Below are 15,501 nucleotides of genomic sequence, written 5' to 3' on the forward strand. Positions count from 1 at the left end.
TAAATAATCTCTCTCGAGGACATATAAAAATAATAACAAAAGTCTCAAACTCCAAATTACACGTTCATAATAAAAGTAACTAAATAGAAACACAAGTCTATTCCTCCTCTTATTCAATAGCAAACGGAAACTGGAAATCACTAACTCCAAAGCTAAGTGCACCTCTCAAAAGAAACTTAATCTGCAAAAAAGTAATGACGAGGAGTGAGCCGTCAACTCGGTAAGTAAAATCATTCCTAACACACTAGGCCTATCGATACCAAAAATATTGCAAGCCTTCTTTTGTTTAAAGCGCATATATCATAATCCATAATTTTCATAAAACGATATATCACAATAACATAAGATAAATTCTTAATAATTCAGAATATTCAAAAGCATATTTACTTACGAAGCAAATCATGTAATACGTATACAGAAAACAAACAGGTTAGCTCATGTCACATAGTGTCACCTATAGTCCCGGTGACCCGGCCAGAAACAGAATCAGAATATCGTGTGCACATTCAGAACAGAAACCCAGTACTGGTCCAGACGGATATATCGTATATTACGATCAGAATCAGAATCAGACTAACTATGGACAATAAGCCAAAGCATTAAGAATCTCATACAATCATCAATAATTGAAATCAAACATAGGTACAAAACATTCGTATCAGTTTCATAAAAGTTCATATTAATAATATAGGCTTGCATAACATTTTAAAGATAACATCATAAAAGGTTGTCATGTCATAAAAATAACTTACATATTCAAAAGCATTTATAAAATACTTTGTTAAAGAGAATTTAGCTTTAAAACATTTACATAACACTAATTTTGTTATCAAAATCAATTAATATAAAAACATTTATACTTATAATAATAATATCAAAATACTTATACATATCCAGTATACTAGGAATAAAGTTACTTACCTCGACAAATGAACTTGGATTAACACACCTCTAAGCTTTTAAGAGCCTCAAACACCTTCAAAACCTTAAACAAATACAAGATATGACAATCAATAACTTATTCTAAGAATCTGATTTTCTAATTCATACCCGTACAGGTCTGATTCTCGGAATTTTAACTCTTAATCCAAGTCTCAGAATGATATAAAATCCTATGGAACCATTCTGGACATCCATGAGTACCCCATGTAAAATTTACAAGAGAATCCGATATCAAAAACATTTTAAAAACTATTTACTTCTCAGCAAATTCGAAACTGTTTTCACATAATCTAAACCAAACAGAACGGGTTCCGTGATTTTTATAAAATAAAATACTAATCAGAAAATTATGAAATTAAAACTGGGAATCCTAGACACATATATTAACATACATATAAACTTTCAGAATTTTTTGAGTTCATTTGGTGGTACAAATAGTCTTGTGAATCTGATCACAATACTGGAATCGTGGATTTCCAGTGCAGTGGTTTCTATTTCCAAAATACGTATAAAATTGAAAACGAAGTTGAATTTAATGAAATAAAATTTAATCATGAAGCCCTACATGTCTAGTTTCCAGAAATATAAATTTTATAAGAAAATTCGTTCAGAAAATATAGCTTTAAAATTCGAGATCCTCATGCTGTCCAGAATTATCCTGTGCTTAATACGTCAAGGATTGATTAACTAAACTCATACTAAATCAAAACCCTAAGCAAAGTCTAAATATATTCTAAACCATGCATCATGATCTACAACCATTAGAATCGTGCCAATATAAACCCTAGTTAGATAGAGTGATTAGAAATCTGTTGAGAACATGGAGAATAACTTACCCGTCGCTTTGATTCTCTCCTAAACAAAGGTTTGAATCCTAAGATTTGGGTAAGAGCGTAAAGAGCAGCAGAGAAGAAGAATAAACGTTGTGAACTTAGGGTTATGGAAGGGGGAAAAGTATGTATTTATAGGGGATCTTAAGAAACCATATTCAATAAGGAAAAATAACCATTTTCCAAAATGATCTCATAAATAACCTATATTAAATTAGTACCCCTTTCTAAATAAGGGTTATAGGCCACCCATAATTCTCAATGAAAACCCAATTTCCATAATTTAATATGTTATGGGAATTTGTGGCGTTACACACGGCCTCGGGGGCCGCAAAGCAAAATGGGCCGTTATTGCAGGTTTTGCCGGTTTCGGCTGTAACTCATGATCGGGGCCTCCGATTCCGGTTCCATTTCATCCGACGAGACTAGCCAGGCGGGGGCATCGGGATGGGGGGGTAGCCGTCCGGCGGTTTGAATTCTGAAAAATGGGTAAGATCAGGTCCATTTTTGCCAGTTTTGCGGTTTTGGCCCCCCGGGGGGCGGTCAATGCCCGGGGGGGGACCACGGGGCAGGATTAGCACACGGGGAACGATTTCGGCCGGGTTCGGGTGGCAGCGGTCCGGGGAGGGGCGGGGGCTATACCACACGGCCTCGGTGGCCACAAAGTAAAATGGTCGGTTTTGCCGGTTTCGTCCGTAACTCATGATCGCGGCCTCCAATTGCGGTTCCGTTTCGTCCGACGGGACTAGCCGGGCGGGGGCATCGGGATGGGGGAGTAGCCGCCCGGCGGTTTGAACACCGAAAAAAGGGTAAGATCGGGGCCGTTTTTGTCGGTTTTGCGGTTCGGGCACCCCCGGGGGGGGACCGCGGGGCGGGATCAGCACACGGGGGATGATTTCGGCCGGGTTCGGGCAGGTACGATCCAGGGAGGGGCAGGGGCTATAGCACACGGCCTCGGGGGCTGCAAATTAAAATGGCCGGTTTTGACGGTTTAGTCTGTAACTCTTGATCGCGGCCTCCAATTGCGGTTCCGTTTCTTCCGACGGGACCAGCCGGTTGGGGGCATCGGGATGGGGTGGTACCCGCCCAGCGGTTTGAACGCTGAAAAATGGGTAAGATCAGGGCTGTTTTTGTCGGTTTTACGGTTCGGGCCCCCCGGGGGATACCGCGGGGCGGGATCGACACACGAGGGATGATTTCGGCCGGGTTCGGGCAGGTGTGATCCGGGGATGGGCGGGGACTATAGCACACGGCCTCGGGGGCCGCAAAGTAAAATGGCCGGTTTCGGCCGTAACTCATGATCGGTTCCTCCAATTGCGGTTCTGTTTCGTCCGACGGGACCAGCCGGGCAGGGGCATCGGAATGGGGGGGTAGCCGCCCGGCAATTTGCATGCCGAAAAATGGGTAAGATCGGGGCCGTTTTTGCTGGTTTTGTGGTTCGGGCCCACCGGGGGGGACCGCGGGGCGGGATCGGCACACGGGGGACGATTTCGCCCGGGTTCAGGCGGGTGCGATCCGGGGAGGGGCGGGGGCTATAGCACATGGCCTCAGGGGCCGCAAAGTAAAATGGCCGGTTTTGCCGGTTTCATCCGTAACTCATGATCGCGGCCTCCGATTGCGGTTCCGTTTCGTCCGACGGGACCAGCCGGGCGGGGACATCGGGATGGGGGGGTTAGCCGCCTGGCAGTTTGAACGCCGAAAAATGGGTAAGATCGGGGCCGTTTTTGCCGGTTTTGCGGTTCGAGCCCCCCAGGCGGCGGTCCCTGCCCCGGGGGGGACCACGGGGTGGGATCGGCACACTGGGGATGATTTCAGCCAGGTTCAAGCGGGTGCGGTCCGGGGAGGGGTGGGGGCTATAGCGCTCGGCCTCGGTGGCCGCAAAGTAAAATGGCCGGTTTTGCCGGATTCGTCCGTAACTCATGATCGCGGCCTCCGATTGCGGTTCTGGTTCGTCCGACGGGACCAGCCGGTCGGGGGCATCGGGATGGGGGGTAGCCGCCCGGCGGTTTGAACGCCGAAAAATGGGTAAGATCGGGGCCGATTTTGCCGGTTTTGAGGTTTGGCCCCCCCCCCCGAGGGGCGGCACATTCCCCAGGGGGCTATAGCACACAGGGGACGATTTCGGTCAGGTTCGGGCAGGTGCGGTCCGGGGCAGGGCGGGGGCTATAGCACACGGCCTCAGGGGCCGCAAAGTAAAATGGGCCGTTTTTGCGTGTTTTGCCGGTTTCGGCCGTAACTCATGATCGGGGCCTCCGATTGTGGTTCTGTTTAGTCCAACGGGACCGGCCGGGTGGAGGCATCAGGATGGGTAAGATCGAGGCCGTTTTTGCCGATTTTGCGGTTTCGGCCCCCCGGGGGGGATTGCAGGGCGGGATCGGCACACGGGGGACGATTTGGTCGGGTTCAGTCGGGTGCGGTCCGGGGCGGGGCGGGGGCTATAGTACACGGCCTCGGGGGCTGCAATGTAAATTGGGCCGTTTTTGCCGGTTCTGCCGGTGTCGGCCGTAACTCATGATCGGCGCCTCGGATTGCGATTCCATTTCGTCCGACGGGACCAACCAGGTGGTGGCATCGGGATGTGGGGGTAGCCGCCCGGCGGTTTGAATGCCGAAAAATGGGTAAGATCGAGGCTGTTTTTGCCGGTTTTGCAGTTTGGGGCCCCCGGGGGGAGTTTCATGCCCCGGGGGGGACCGCGGGGTGGGATCGGTACACAAAGGACGATTTTGGTCGGGTTCGGGCAGGTGCGGTCCGGGGCGGGGTTAGGCGGGGGCTGTAGCACACGGCCTCGGTGGCCGCAAAGTAAAATGGGCCAGTTTTGTCGGTTTCGGCCGTCCCTCATAATCGGGGCCTCCGATTGCGGTTCCATTTCGTCCGACGGTACCAGCCGGACGGGGGTATCGGGATGGGGGGGTAGCCACGCGGCGGTTTGTATGCTGAAAAATGGGTAAGATCGGGGCTGTTTTTGTCAGTTTTGACGGTTTCGGCCGTAACTCATGATCGGGGCGTCTGATTGTGGTTCCATTTCGTCCTACGGGACCAGGCGGATGGGGGCATCAGGATGGGGGTGTAGCCGCCCAGCAGTTTGAACGCTGAAAAATGGGTAAGATCGGGGCTTTTTTTCTGATTTTGCCAGTTTAGGCCCCCCGGAGGGCGGTTCATGCCGAGGGGGGGACCGCGGGGTGGGATTGGCACACGGCAGACGATTTGGTCGAGTTCGGGTGGGTGTCGTCTTGGGCGAGGGCTATAGTACATGGCCTCGGGGCCGTAAATTAAAATTGGCCATTTTGCCGGTTTTACTGGTTTTGCCGGTTTCAGCCGTAACTCATGATCAGGGCCTCCGATTGCATTTCTGTTTCATCCAACAGGACCAACCGGGTGGGGGCATCAGGAAGCGGGGTAGCCGCACGGCGGTTTGGATGCCGAAAAATGGGAAAGATCAGGGCCATTTTTGCCGGTTTCAGTCGTAACTCATGATTAGGGCCTCCGATTGCGGTTCCATTTCGTCCGACGGGACCAGGCAGGCATGGGCATCGAGATGGGTGGGTAGCCGAGCAATGGTTTGAACGCCGAAAAATGGGTAAGATCGGGGCCATTTTGCCTAAAATGGCCGGTTTGGGCCCCTCGGGGGGCAGTTCATTCCCCGGGGGGGACCGCGGGGTGGGATCGGCACACGGCGGACGCGTTCGGTCAGGTTCGGGAGGGTACAGTCTGGGGTGGTGGCTATAGCACACGGCCTCAGGGGCCGCAATGTAAACTGGGCCATTTTGCTGGTTTTGCCAGTTTCGGCCGTAACTCATGATCGGGGCCTCCGATTGTGGTTCCGTTTCGTCCGACGGGACCAGGCAGGCAGGGACATTGGGATGGGGGTTAGTCGTACGGTGATTTGAATTCTTAAAAATGGGTAAGATCGGGTCCGTTTTTGCTGATTTTACCAGTTTGGGCCCCCCGGGGGGCGGTTCATGCCCCGGTGGAGACCGCGGGCGGGATTGGCACACGGCGGATGCGTTCGGTCGGGTTCGGGAAGGTATGGTCCGGGGCGGGGGCTATACAACAAGGCCTCGGGGGCCGTAATGTAAAATGGGCCATTTTGTCGGTTTTGTCGGTTTTGTCGGTTTCTTCCGTAATTCATGATCGGGGCCTCCAATTGCGGTTCTGTTTCATCCGACGGGACCAGCCAGGCGGGGGCATCGGGATGGGGGGGTAGCCGTGCGACGGTTTAAACGCCAAAAAACGGGTAAGATCGGGGCTGTTTTTGCCGGTTTCGGTCGTAACTCATGATCGGGGCCTCCGATTACGGTTCTGTTTCATCCGACGGGACCAGCCGGGCGGGGGCATCGGGATGGGGGGCAACCGTGCGGCGGTTTAAATGCCGAAAATGGGTAAGATCGGGGCCGTTTTTACCGGTTTTGCCGGTTTCGGCCGTAACTCATGATCGGGGCCGCCGATTGTGGTTCTGTTTTATCCGATGGGACCAGCCAGGCGGGGGCATCGCGATGGGGTGGTAGCCGCGTGGCAGTTTGAACGCCGAAAAATGGGTTACATTGGGGCCGTTTTTGCCAGTATTGCCAGTTTCGGCCGTAACTCATGATCGAGGCCTCCGATTGCGGTGCCGTTTCATCCGATGGGACCAGCTGGGCGGGGGCATTGGGATGGGGGAAAAGCCGCCCAGCGTTTTGAACGCCAAAAAATGGGTAAGATCAGGGCCGTTTTTGCCGGTTTCGGCCGTGACTTATGATCGGCGCCTCTGATTGTGGTTCCATTTCATCCGACGGGGCCAGTCGGGCGGGGGCATCGGGTAGCCGCGCGGTGATGTGAACGCCAAAAAATGGGTAAGATCGAGGCCGTTTTTGCCGGTTTCGGCCGAAACTCATGATCGAGGCCTCCGATTGCGGTTCTGTTTCGTCTAACAGGACCAGTCGGGCGAGGACAACGGGATGGATGAATAGCCGTGCGGCTGTTTGAACGCTGAAAAATGGGTAAGATCGAGGTCGTTTTTGCCGGTTTTGCCGGTTTCGGCCGTAACTCATGATCGGGGCCTCCGATTGCGGGTCCGTTTTGTCCGACGGGACCAGCCAGGCGGGGGCATCAGGATGGGGGGGTAACCACGCGGTGGTTTGAACGCCGAAAAATGGGTAAGATCGGGGCCGTTTTTGCCAGTTTTGCCGGTTTCGGTCGTAACTCATGATCGGGGCCTCCGATTGCTATTCCGTTTCGTCCCACGGGACCAGCCAAGCGGGGGTATCGGGATGGGGGGTGAACCTACGGCGGTTTGAACACCGAAAAATGGGCAAGATCCGGGCCGTTTTGTCGGTTTTGCCGGTTTGGGCCCCCCAGGTGGCGGTTCATGCCCCGGGAGGGACTGCGAGGTGGCATCGGCACACGCCAGACGCGTTTGGTTAGGTTCAGGTGGATACGGTCCGAGGTGGGGGCTATAGCACACAGCCTCAGGGGCCGCAAAAAAACGGGTCGTTTTGCCAGTTTCAGCCATAACTCATGATCGGGGCCTCCGATTGCGGTTCCGTTTCATCCCACGAGACCAGCCGGGCGGGAGCATCTGGATGGGGGTAACTGTGTGGTGGTTTGAATGCCGAAAAATGGGTAAGATCGAGGCCGGTTTTGCCGATTTTGTCGGTTTCGGCCGTAACTCATGATTGGGGCCTCCGATTATGGTCCCGTTCCGTCCCACGAGACCAGCCGGGCGGGGGCATCGGGATGGGGGGTAGCCGTGCGGCGGTTTGAACGCCGAAAAATGGGCAAGATCGGGGCCGTTTTGACAGTCTTGCCGGTTTGGGCCCCCCGGGGGGCGGTTCATGCCCCGGGGGGGACCGCGGGGTACACCCGCCCGAACCCAACCGAACCCGTCCGCCGTGTGCCGATCCCACCCCGCGGGCCCCCCCCCCCCCCGGGGCATGAATCGCCCCCGCGGGGCCCAAACCGGCAAAACGACCCCGATGGCCTAGGGGATGTCCAGAGGAGAAGAATATGATTATTTTTAGAGAGAAACCCAACTCCATCCCTCAGGCCCTAAGGCCAAAGGCTGTAGCAAACTGGTTTTTTCCCCTGGACATTCCTTAGGCCGATAGGGGTGCCCGGAGCAGTGCCCCACATTTGCCGGGAAACCCGGATAGGTTTTTGGGATTTATTCCAAAATTAGTTTGAAAAAGCAAGTTTTTCATGGAATTTCAGAAACAATTCCGCTAAAACTACTCTAGAGCTTCAAAAGGACTCTTTTTTTCCAGTGGCATCACGTGGCCCTTGGGAAGCTTGCAAAAGGTTGGGTAAAAGTTCCATAGCATCACTAAGGAGGCCCATGAGGAAAGACCAAAATCGGTGTGCTTTAGTCTTTGACCTTTGGGCCAAAAGGAAGAAGTTGGATTTCTCTCCTCTGGGACATTTCTTAGGCCAGCGAGAGTGCTCCCAAGTGATGCCCCATCATCGCTAAGAGGCTTTGATAGTTTTTTTAAGATTTATTCCGAAATTAGGCCGAGAAAACTAGTTGTTCATCAAATTTTTGGAAAAAAATTCCGCTCCTTTTTTTATCCGGTGGACGCGTCACCCGTGGAAAAGCGCGTGCTAAAAGCCAGGTCAAAGTTCCAAGGAAGCCCTAGGGAGGCCCACGAGGAAATGCCAAAACCGGTGTACTATAACTTTTAACATTTGTGCCCGAGCGGAGAAGTTGAGTTTTTCTCCAAAAACAACTCGATTTTTCTCTCCTAGGACATCCCTTAGGTTGGTGGGAGTGCTTCCAAGTGGTACCCTACCGCCACAGGGGCCGCTCTAATTATTTTTTGAGAATTTATTCCAAAATTAGGCCAAAAAAAAAATAGTTTGTCGTGAAATTTTGAAACAGTATCGCCAAAACTACTCTAGGGCTTCAAAAGCACTCCCGTTTATTCGCTAGCATCGCGTCAATCATTGGAAGGCGCGCATAAAAGGCAAGGTCAAGTTCCAAGGAAACCCCATACAGGCCCATGAGGAAAGGCTAGAGTCAGTGTGTTGTAGCCTTTGGCCTTGGAGCCCAAGGGGAGAAGTTGGGTTTCCCTCGAAAAGCAAGCCGGTTTTTTCTCCACTAAAATATTTCTTGGGGTAGTTGGAGTGCCCCCAAGTGGTACCCCACCACCGTTGGGAGATCCGGATAGTTTTTTAGGAATTTATTCTAAAATTAGGCTTAAAAAAACAGTTTCTCATAGAAATTTTGAAAACATTCCACCAAAACTACTCCGCCACTCCAAAAGGACTTCTGATTTTTCTAAGACCCTTGCGTCGCTCATGGGAATGCATGTGCAAAAGGTCAAAAAGTTCCAAGGCTGCCCCAAGGAGGCCCCTGAGGAAAGGGCAAAACCGATATGTTATAGCCTTTGACCTTTGGGCCCCATAGGAGAAGTTGGGTTTCTCTCTAAAAGCAACTCGTTTTTTCTCCCCTAGGACATTCCTTAGGCCGGCGGGAGTGTCCCCGAGTGGTGACCTACCGCTGCCGGAAGCTCTAATAGATTTTTAGGAATTTATTCCAAAATTACGCCAAAAAAAAATTGATTTTTCATGGAATTTTGAAAACAATTCCGCCAAAACTACTCCAAGGCTCAAAAAGAACTCTTATTTCATTTTGTGGCATCGCGTTGCCCGTGGAAAAGCGCATGCAAAACGTCAGGTCAAAGTTCCAAGGATGCCTATGAGGAAAGGCCAAAACTGATGTGTTGTGGCCTTTGTACTTAGGGCTCGAGGGGAGAAGTCGTGTTTCTCTCCAAAAGCAACCTGATTTTTCTCCCCTGAGACATTTCTTGGGACGGCGGGAATGCCTCCTAGCAGTGCCCTACTGCCGCCGGGAGACTCTGATAGATTTTTGGGAAAGTATTCTAAAATTAGACCGAAAAAATTAGTTTTTCATGGAATTTTGCAAAATATTCTGCCAAAACTACTCTAGGGCTCCAAAAGGACTCTCATTGTTTTCTGATGGCATCGCATCGCCCGTGGGAAGGCGCGTGCAAATGGGTGGGTCAATGTTCCAAGGCCACCCTAAAGGGGCCCATGAGGAAAGGGCAAAATTGATGTGCTATAGCCTTAGGCCCTAAGGCCCGAGGGGAGAAGTTGAGTTTCTCTCCAAAAACAACTCGATTTTTCTACCCTGGGAAATTCATTGAGGCAGTAAGAGTGCCCGCAAGCGGTGCCTCACCGCCACCAAAAGGCTCTAATAGTTTTTTGGGAATTTATTCCAAAATTAAGCCTAAAAAATTGATTTTTCATGGAATTTTGAAAAAACAAATCCACCAAAACTACTTCAGGGCTCCAAAAAGACTCCCATTTTTTTAGTGCCATCACTTCGCTCATGGGAAGGCACGTCAATAAAGCCGGGTCAAAGTTCCAAGGCATCCCAGAGAGGCCTATGAGGAAGGATCAAAATATGTGTGATATAGCCTTTAACCTTTCGACCTGAGGGGAGAAGTTGGGTTTCTATCCAAAAGTAACCCAGTTTTTCTCCTCTGGGACATTCCTTGAGGCAGCAGGAGTGCCCCCAAGCGGGCACCACCGCTGTGAGGAGACCCTGATAGTTTTTTGGGAATTGATTCTAAAATTAGGCTGAGAAAACCAATTTTTCATGTAATTTTGGAAAAAAAAATGCCGCCAATACTACTCTGGGGCTACAAAAGAACTCATGTTTTTGCTAGTGGCATCGCGTCGCCTATGGGAAGTCGCATGCCAAAGGCTGGGTCAAAGTTCCTAGGCAACCCGAGGAGGCTCGTGAGGAAAGGTCAAAACCGGTGTGCTATAACCTTTGGCCTTGGGGCCCGAGGGGAGAAGTTGGGTTTCTCTCCAAAAACACCCAGCTTTTATCCCCTAGGACATTCCTTGGGGTGACAAGAGTGCCTTCAAGCAGTGCCCCATTGCCATCGAGAGGTTCTAATAGTTTTTTGAGAATTTATTCCAAAATTAGGTCGAAAAAACCAATTTTTCATGGAATTTTGAAAAAAATTCCACCAAAACCACTCCGGAGATCCAAAAGGACTCCTATTTTTTCCAGTGGCATCGCATCACCCGTGGGAAGGGACGTGTAAAAAGGCTAGGTCCAAGTTTCAAGGCAGCCCCAAGGAAGCCCTAAAGGAAAGGCCAAAATCAGTGTGCTATGGTCTTTAGCCTTTGAGTCCAAGGGGAGAAATTGGGTTTATCTTCAAAAGCAACCTAGTTTTTCTCCCCTAAGAGATTCCTTGGGCCGGTGAGAGAATCCCCGAACAGTGCCCATCGCCGCCAGGAGGTTTTGATAGTTTTTTAGGAATTTATTCTAAAATTAAGCCGAGAAAACTTATTTGTCATGGAATTTTGGAAAAAAAAATCTGTCAAAACTACTCCGAGACTCTAAAATGACTATGTTCTTTCTGATGGCATCGCGTCGTCCGTGAGAAGACACATGCAAAAGTCTGGATCAAAATTCCAAGACAGTCCCAAGGAGGCCCACGAGGAAAGGTCGAAATCAGTGTATTATACCCTTTGACCTTTCGGACTGAAGGGAGAAGTTAGATTTTTTTTCAAAAGACCTTGGAACATTCTTTGGCCTAGGCTTGGCAATTTGACCCGACCTTTTTTTTTGCCTGATTGATCCTACCCTAATTTTTAGAGTTTTGACCCCAATTTTCGGTTCTCGAGTCAAGGTCGGGCTAAAATTTTTAGGCCCGAACAAATTTCGGGTCAGGGTTAGGCTTAAGCCAACCCGACCCTATTCGAATTACATTGTGAGTTTTTAATTTAATTACATTATGTGTTTTTCATGTTGGATTTTAGAATTAATTTGTGTGTGGGGTTGAATGGTTGTGGATTTGAATTGTGTTTTTTTAATTTAATCACATTGTGCGTTTTTAAAGTTTGATTTTGGAATTGAATTTAAAAATTTATTTCTATTAATTGGTTGTTTTGAGAATTATTTTGTGATCAATTGTATTATATATTTTGTTTTTGTCTTGTTAATTAAGGTGCATGTATAGAAGAAAACATTAAAATAACATGAATATAAAACAAAATATTAAAAATAATTTAACATTAAAATAATATGAAACTATTTCAGTAGGGTCGGGTTGGGCCCGATCGATGTTGGCCCGATTCAGGTCAGACTTGACTTGACCCTAACTATAAAACGTTCGGATCTATTTAAGTTTGGGCTTCAAATTTTTTTGATCGGTCGGACTCGCGTTTGGCCAAACCCGAGCCTGACCCGAACTTTTGCCATTCCTACTTTGGGCCGGCAGGAGTGCCCCAAGCCGAAACAAAGTCAGTAGTTCAAACAGCAACGCACCTTTGTCTCAAACAGCAAAGCCCCTTAATAGCGGCGGTCTTCTGCTGGAAACAAGCCCCAGCAAAAACACTTCTTGTTGTTTTAAGTGAGAGAGAGAGAGAGAGAGAGAGACTGAAAGCCAGGCCCAGCAGACGACGGCCGCCATCAACAGCCATCGTACGTCGGCGGCGTCTGGGAAATACCAGTAAAGGTTAGTTTTTTGGGTCTGATTTCAGTTGATTATAGGATCGTAATAGTAATTGTCCTTTTCAGCTAGGCCCTTTGATTTTGATTCAGCAATTGAGTAATAAAATTTATATTTTTTTTATTAATTGTAAAAATTAATCGAGAATTCAGTAATCCAAATTGGTCAAGTTTAGCCTTCCATCCAAGTATTTATTAGCTCCTGTCCTCCCTATTTATATTCATGCTGCTGGCAGATTTCTTGTCAATTTCTGGTCACTCTTTTTTGGTTACTGCTTGTAGATTTCTTTAAGTCTTAGACATGTAAGTAAAGTAAACTCAAATTCTGTAGATTGATTTGTGTTTTTATTTGGTTGTATTTATGTTGTAGAAACTAAGGGGAAAATAAAAATAAAATGCCAAATAAAAAGGAGTCGGACACCACCGTTTCTTCTCTTCCATCAGATGAATCCAACCCCACCATTTCATCCACCATTGCCTCTACTGAGTACTCTAAAGGAAATAAACCTCTATCATCAGCACCGGTTCAGATCCCAATCTCATATCCTGAAGATGGGATGCTCACAGTTGAATGGATCCAAGATCTTACGTTGACTTTCGACTGGTCTTCCAGAAATCTTCCACCCTCCGAGTTTCCTTCTGTGTTTCCTGTTGATGTATTTGACACTTTGGTGTTGACTGCTTCCAAGATCCTTCATAAAGAGCCCAATTGTGTCGTAATTGATGACTTTGACCAGGATTCAAGAGTTGTAGTGGTTGGAGACGTGCATGGGCAGTTGCACGACGTTCTTTTTCTCTTGAGAGATGCTGGATTTCCTTCTAAAAACTGCTTCTTTGTCTTTAATGGAGATTACGTTGATAGAGGAGCCTGGGGTCTTGAAACCTTCTTGCTTTTACTAGCATGGAAAGTAATGCTTTTATTTCTTTCCTATTTTCTTCTCTTATTTATAGGAGATGCTAAATGAAATCAATTTTAAATTCCTATTTAAATTCTTTTAGGTCTTTTTGCCACACAGAGTATATCTGCTTCGCGGGAATCATGAATCTAAGTATTGTACGTCTGTTTATGGCTTTGAGAAGGAAGTTATGGCAAAGTATGGTGACAAGGGTAAGCATGCTTATCGTAAATGTTTAGGCTGCTTTGAAGGGCTTCCTTTGGCCTCGCTAATAGGTAAGCATGTTTTTACGGCTCATGGAGGACTTTTTCGAAGTGTTTCTCATGCTCCATCAAAGAAACCTAAAGGAAAGAAAAAAAATAAGGTAGTTTTTAACCCAGAAACCAACCCTTTATCTCTTGGTTCGTTCCACGAGTTAGCTAAAGCTCGAAGGTCAGTTCTTGATCCTCCATGGAACCCGCAGCTCAGTTCAAACTTGATTCCGGGTGATCTTCTCTGGTCAGATCCATCAATGAAACTTGGTCTTTCTGAAAATACTGAAAGAGGCATCGGTCTGTTATGGGGTCCTGATAGCACTGAGGAGTTCTTAAAAAAGTTTAGTCTAAAGGTGATATCATGATCCTACATTTTATCTTTTAAACCAATGGATTCATATTTATCTCTGTAAGTAGTGTTAAAACTTACTGAAGTTTAAAGTGGCAGTGGCAACCTCGTAGTTCTAACATTATAATTGTTATTTTTGTTTATTAGTTAATTATTAGATCACATGAAGGGCCAGATGCAAGACAAAAAAGACCTGATTTAGCAGGAATGGATAATGGCTATACAATAGATCATGACGTAGAATCAGGGATGTGTATCACTCTGTTTAGTGCTCCAGACTACCCACAGTTTCAGGTCTGTACATGGTCTTATTTTTAGTTTCTTTGTTGCCAAGATTTCTGCTTCATGTTCTTATACTTTAAAAAAAAAAAAACAAAACAAATAGTTAAATTATGCTTTGTCACATCCTCTATCATCACTAACTTTGGCATTTTGAGTAGTGTTTTTTTTTTTTTGGGTTTCTTCTTCTTCTTCTCTGGTGCTCCATAAGTGGTCACTGTCTGGCGTTCTTTCTTTGCTCTGAAGCCATTGTTCTCTATTGTCTTGTTGTACCAAAATCTGAAAGCCTTGCTTCCTTCTTAAAACAACTTAAAGTACATATTTGAGATGTTTAAATGATTCAATGTTCATGTTTAATGCATTTTAAGAACCTGATATATGTCTTGCTAATTTGATGGCTTTATTTAGCTACAAATGATGTTGCTTGAAATGTTGAACCAAGTGACACATTTAATTTAAGTAATGTTCGATTGCAGATGAGATAAGTCACCTTTCTTTCTGTCAGGCATTTCTGCCTTTTTTTTTTTTTCACTTCCTTCAAATCGAATGTATTAATAAATAATGGATGATTTGAATAATGGTGATTCATGAGTGCTAGATCTGTGCTTGTGTGTTATGGATGTCCTCTATAAAAAATACTGATGCTATAGGGCAAAAGGGAGTCACAAGTTTCTTAAATTGCTTATTAGCAAGCATGAACTGGAAGTGTGGAGAAATTTAGAGCAATTATGATAAATTAGGGTATCGGCTACTATGCATCTTTTGAGTTGCTTACCTGTCTTGTCTGTAGTTTGCTTAACAATTCTTTTTGTCTGTCATGCAGGCAACAGAAGAAAGGTTCAGGAACAAGGGGGCTTATATTGTATTAAAACCTCCTAAATTTGACATTCCAGACTTTAATGTTTTTGAAGCAGTCACTCCAAGACCAGATGTGAGATGTTTACTCGTCTATACATTTGGAAAAGTTGGGGTGTGTTAATGGACTAATACAATGAAAGCTTTCATGCAGGTCAATCCCTTTTATGACTTCAAGAATGCGATAGACTCCGATGAGGAGTTGGAGTTGGCATCAATGGGGCCTAGCACATGAAGATTATGAAACATTCAAGTTGTACATATCACTTCAAAAGATTATTTTTATTTGGTTTCTCTTGAAAGCTGCTCTTTTTGTATGAAACCTGCATTTAAAGTTTTATCTGAATAAACGCATTGTTTGTCTCATAACTCTTGATATAAAAAGACATGTTTGTGAAATATGATATTTACTACAAAGGGTAATTTGTGAAATTTGATATTTGCTACAGGGGGTAAATGCAAAACTAGTGTTTTTCCTGCTGATAACTCTTATTATATTTCTTTAATTGGATTCCTAAAGGGGGTAAATTGACCATGAAATTACTGTGCGAACCGGAGAGTATCTGTTGGGTCATGGTTGCAGTTTCTTGACTTTTAGTGGGGATATCAACATTCGAGTGGAGGACAAACGTTT

The 15,501-nt window shown here is 46.8% G+C and overlaps 1 protein-coding gene across 1 annotated transcript; it reads left to right on the forward strand.

Annotated features, from left to right (window-relative positions):
* The first annotated feature begins 12,057 nt into the window (after positions 1-12,057).
* LOC102621607 (serine/threonine-protein phosphatase 7) lies at positions 12,058-15,266 on the forward strand. Its single transcript, XM_006467077.3, has 6 exons — positions 12,058-12,241; positions 12,605-13,142; positions 13,234-13,737; positions 13,881-14,027; positions 14,836-14,943; positions 15,022-15,266. Exons 2-6 carry the CDS (start codon positions 12,630-12,632, stop codon positions 15,100-15,102), a joined length of 1,353 nt encoding a protein of 450 aa, XP_006467140.1. The 5' UTR covers positions 12,058-12,241; positions 12,605-12,629; the 3' UTR covers positions 15,103-15,266.
* Positions 15,267-15,501: the final 235 nt, after the last annotated feature.

This window comes from Citrus sinensis, chromosome 7 (assembly GCF_022201045.2).
Source record: "Citrus sinensis cultivar Valencia sweet orange chromosome 7, DVS_A1.0, whole genome shotgun sequence".
Lineage (NCBI taxonomy): Eukaryota > Viridiplantae > Streptophyta > Magnoliopsida > Sapindales > Rutaceae > Citrus > Citrus sinensis.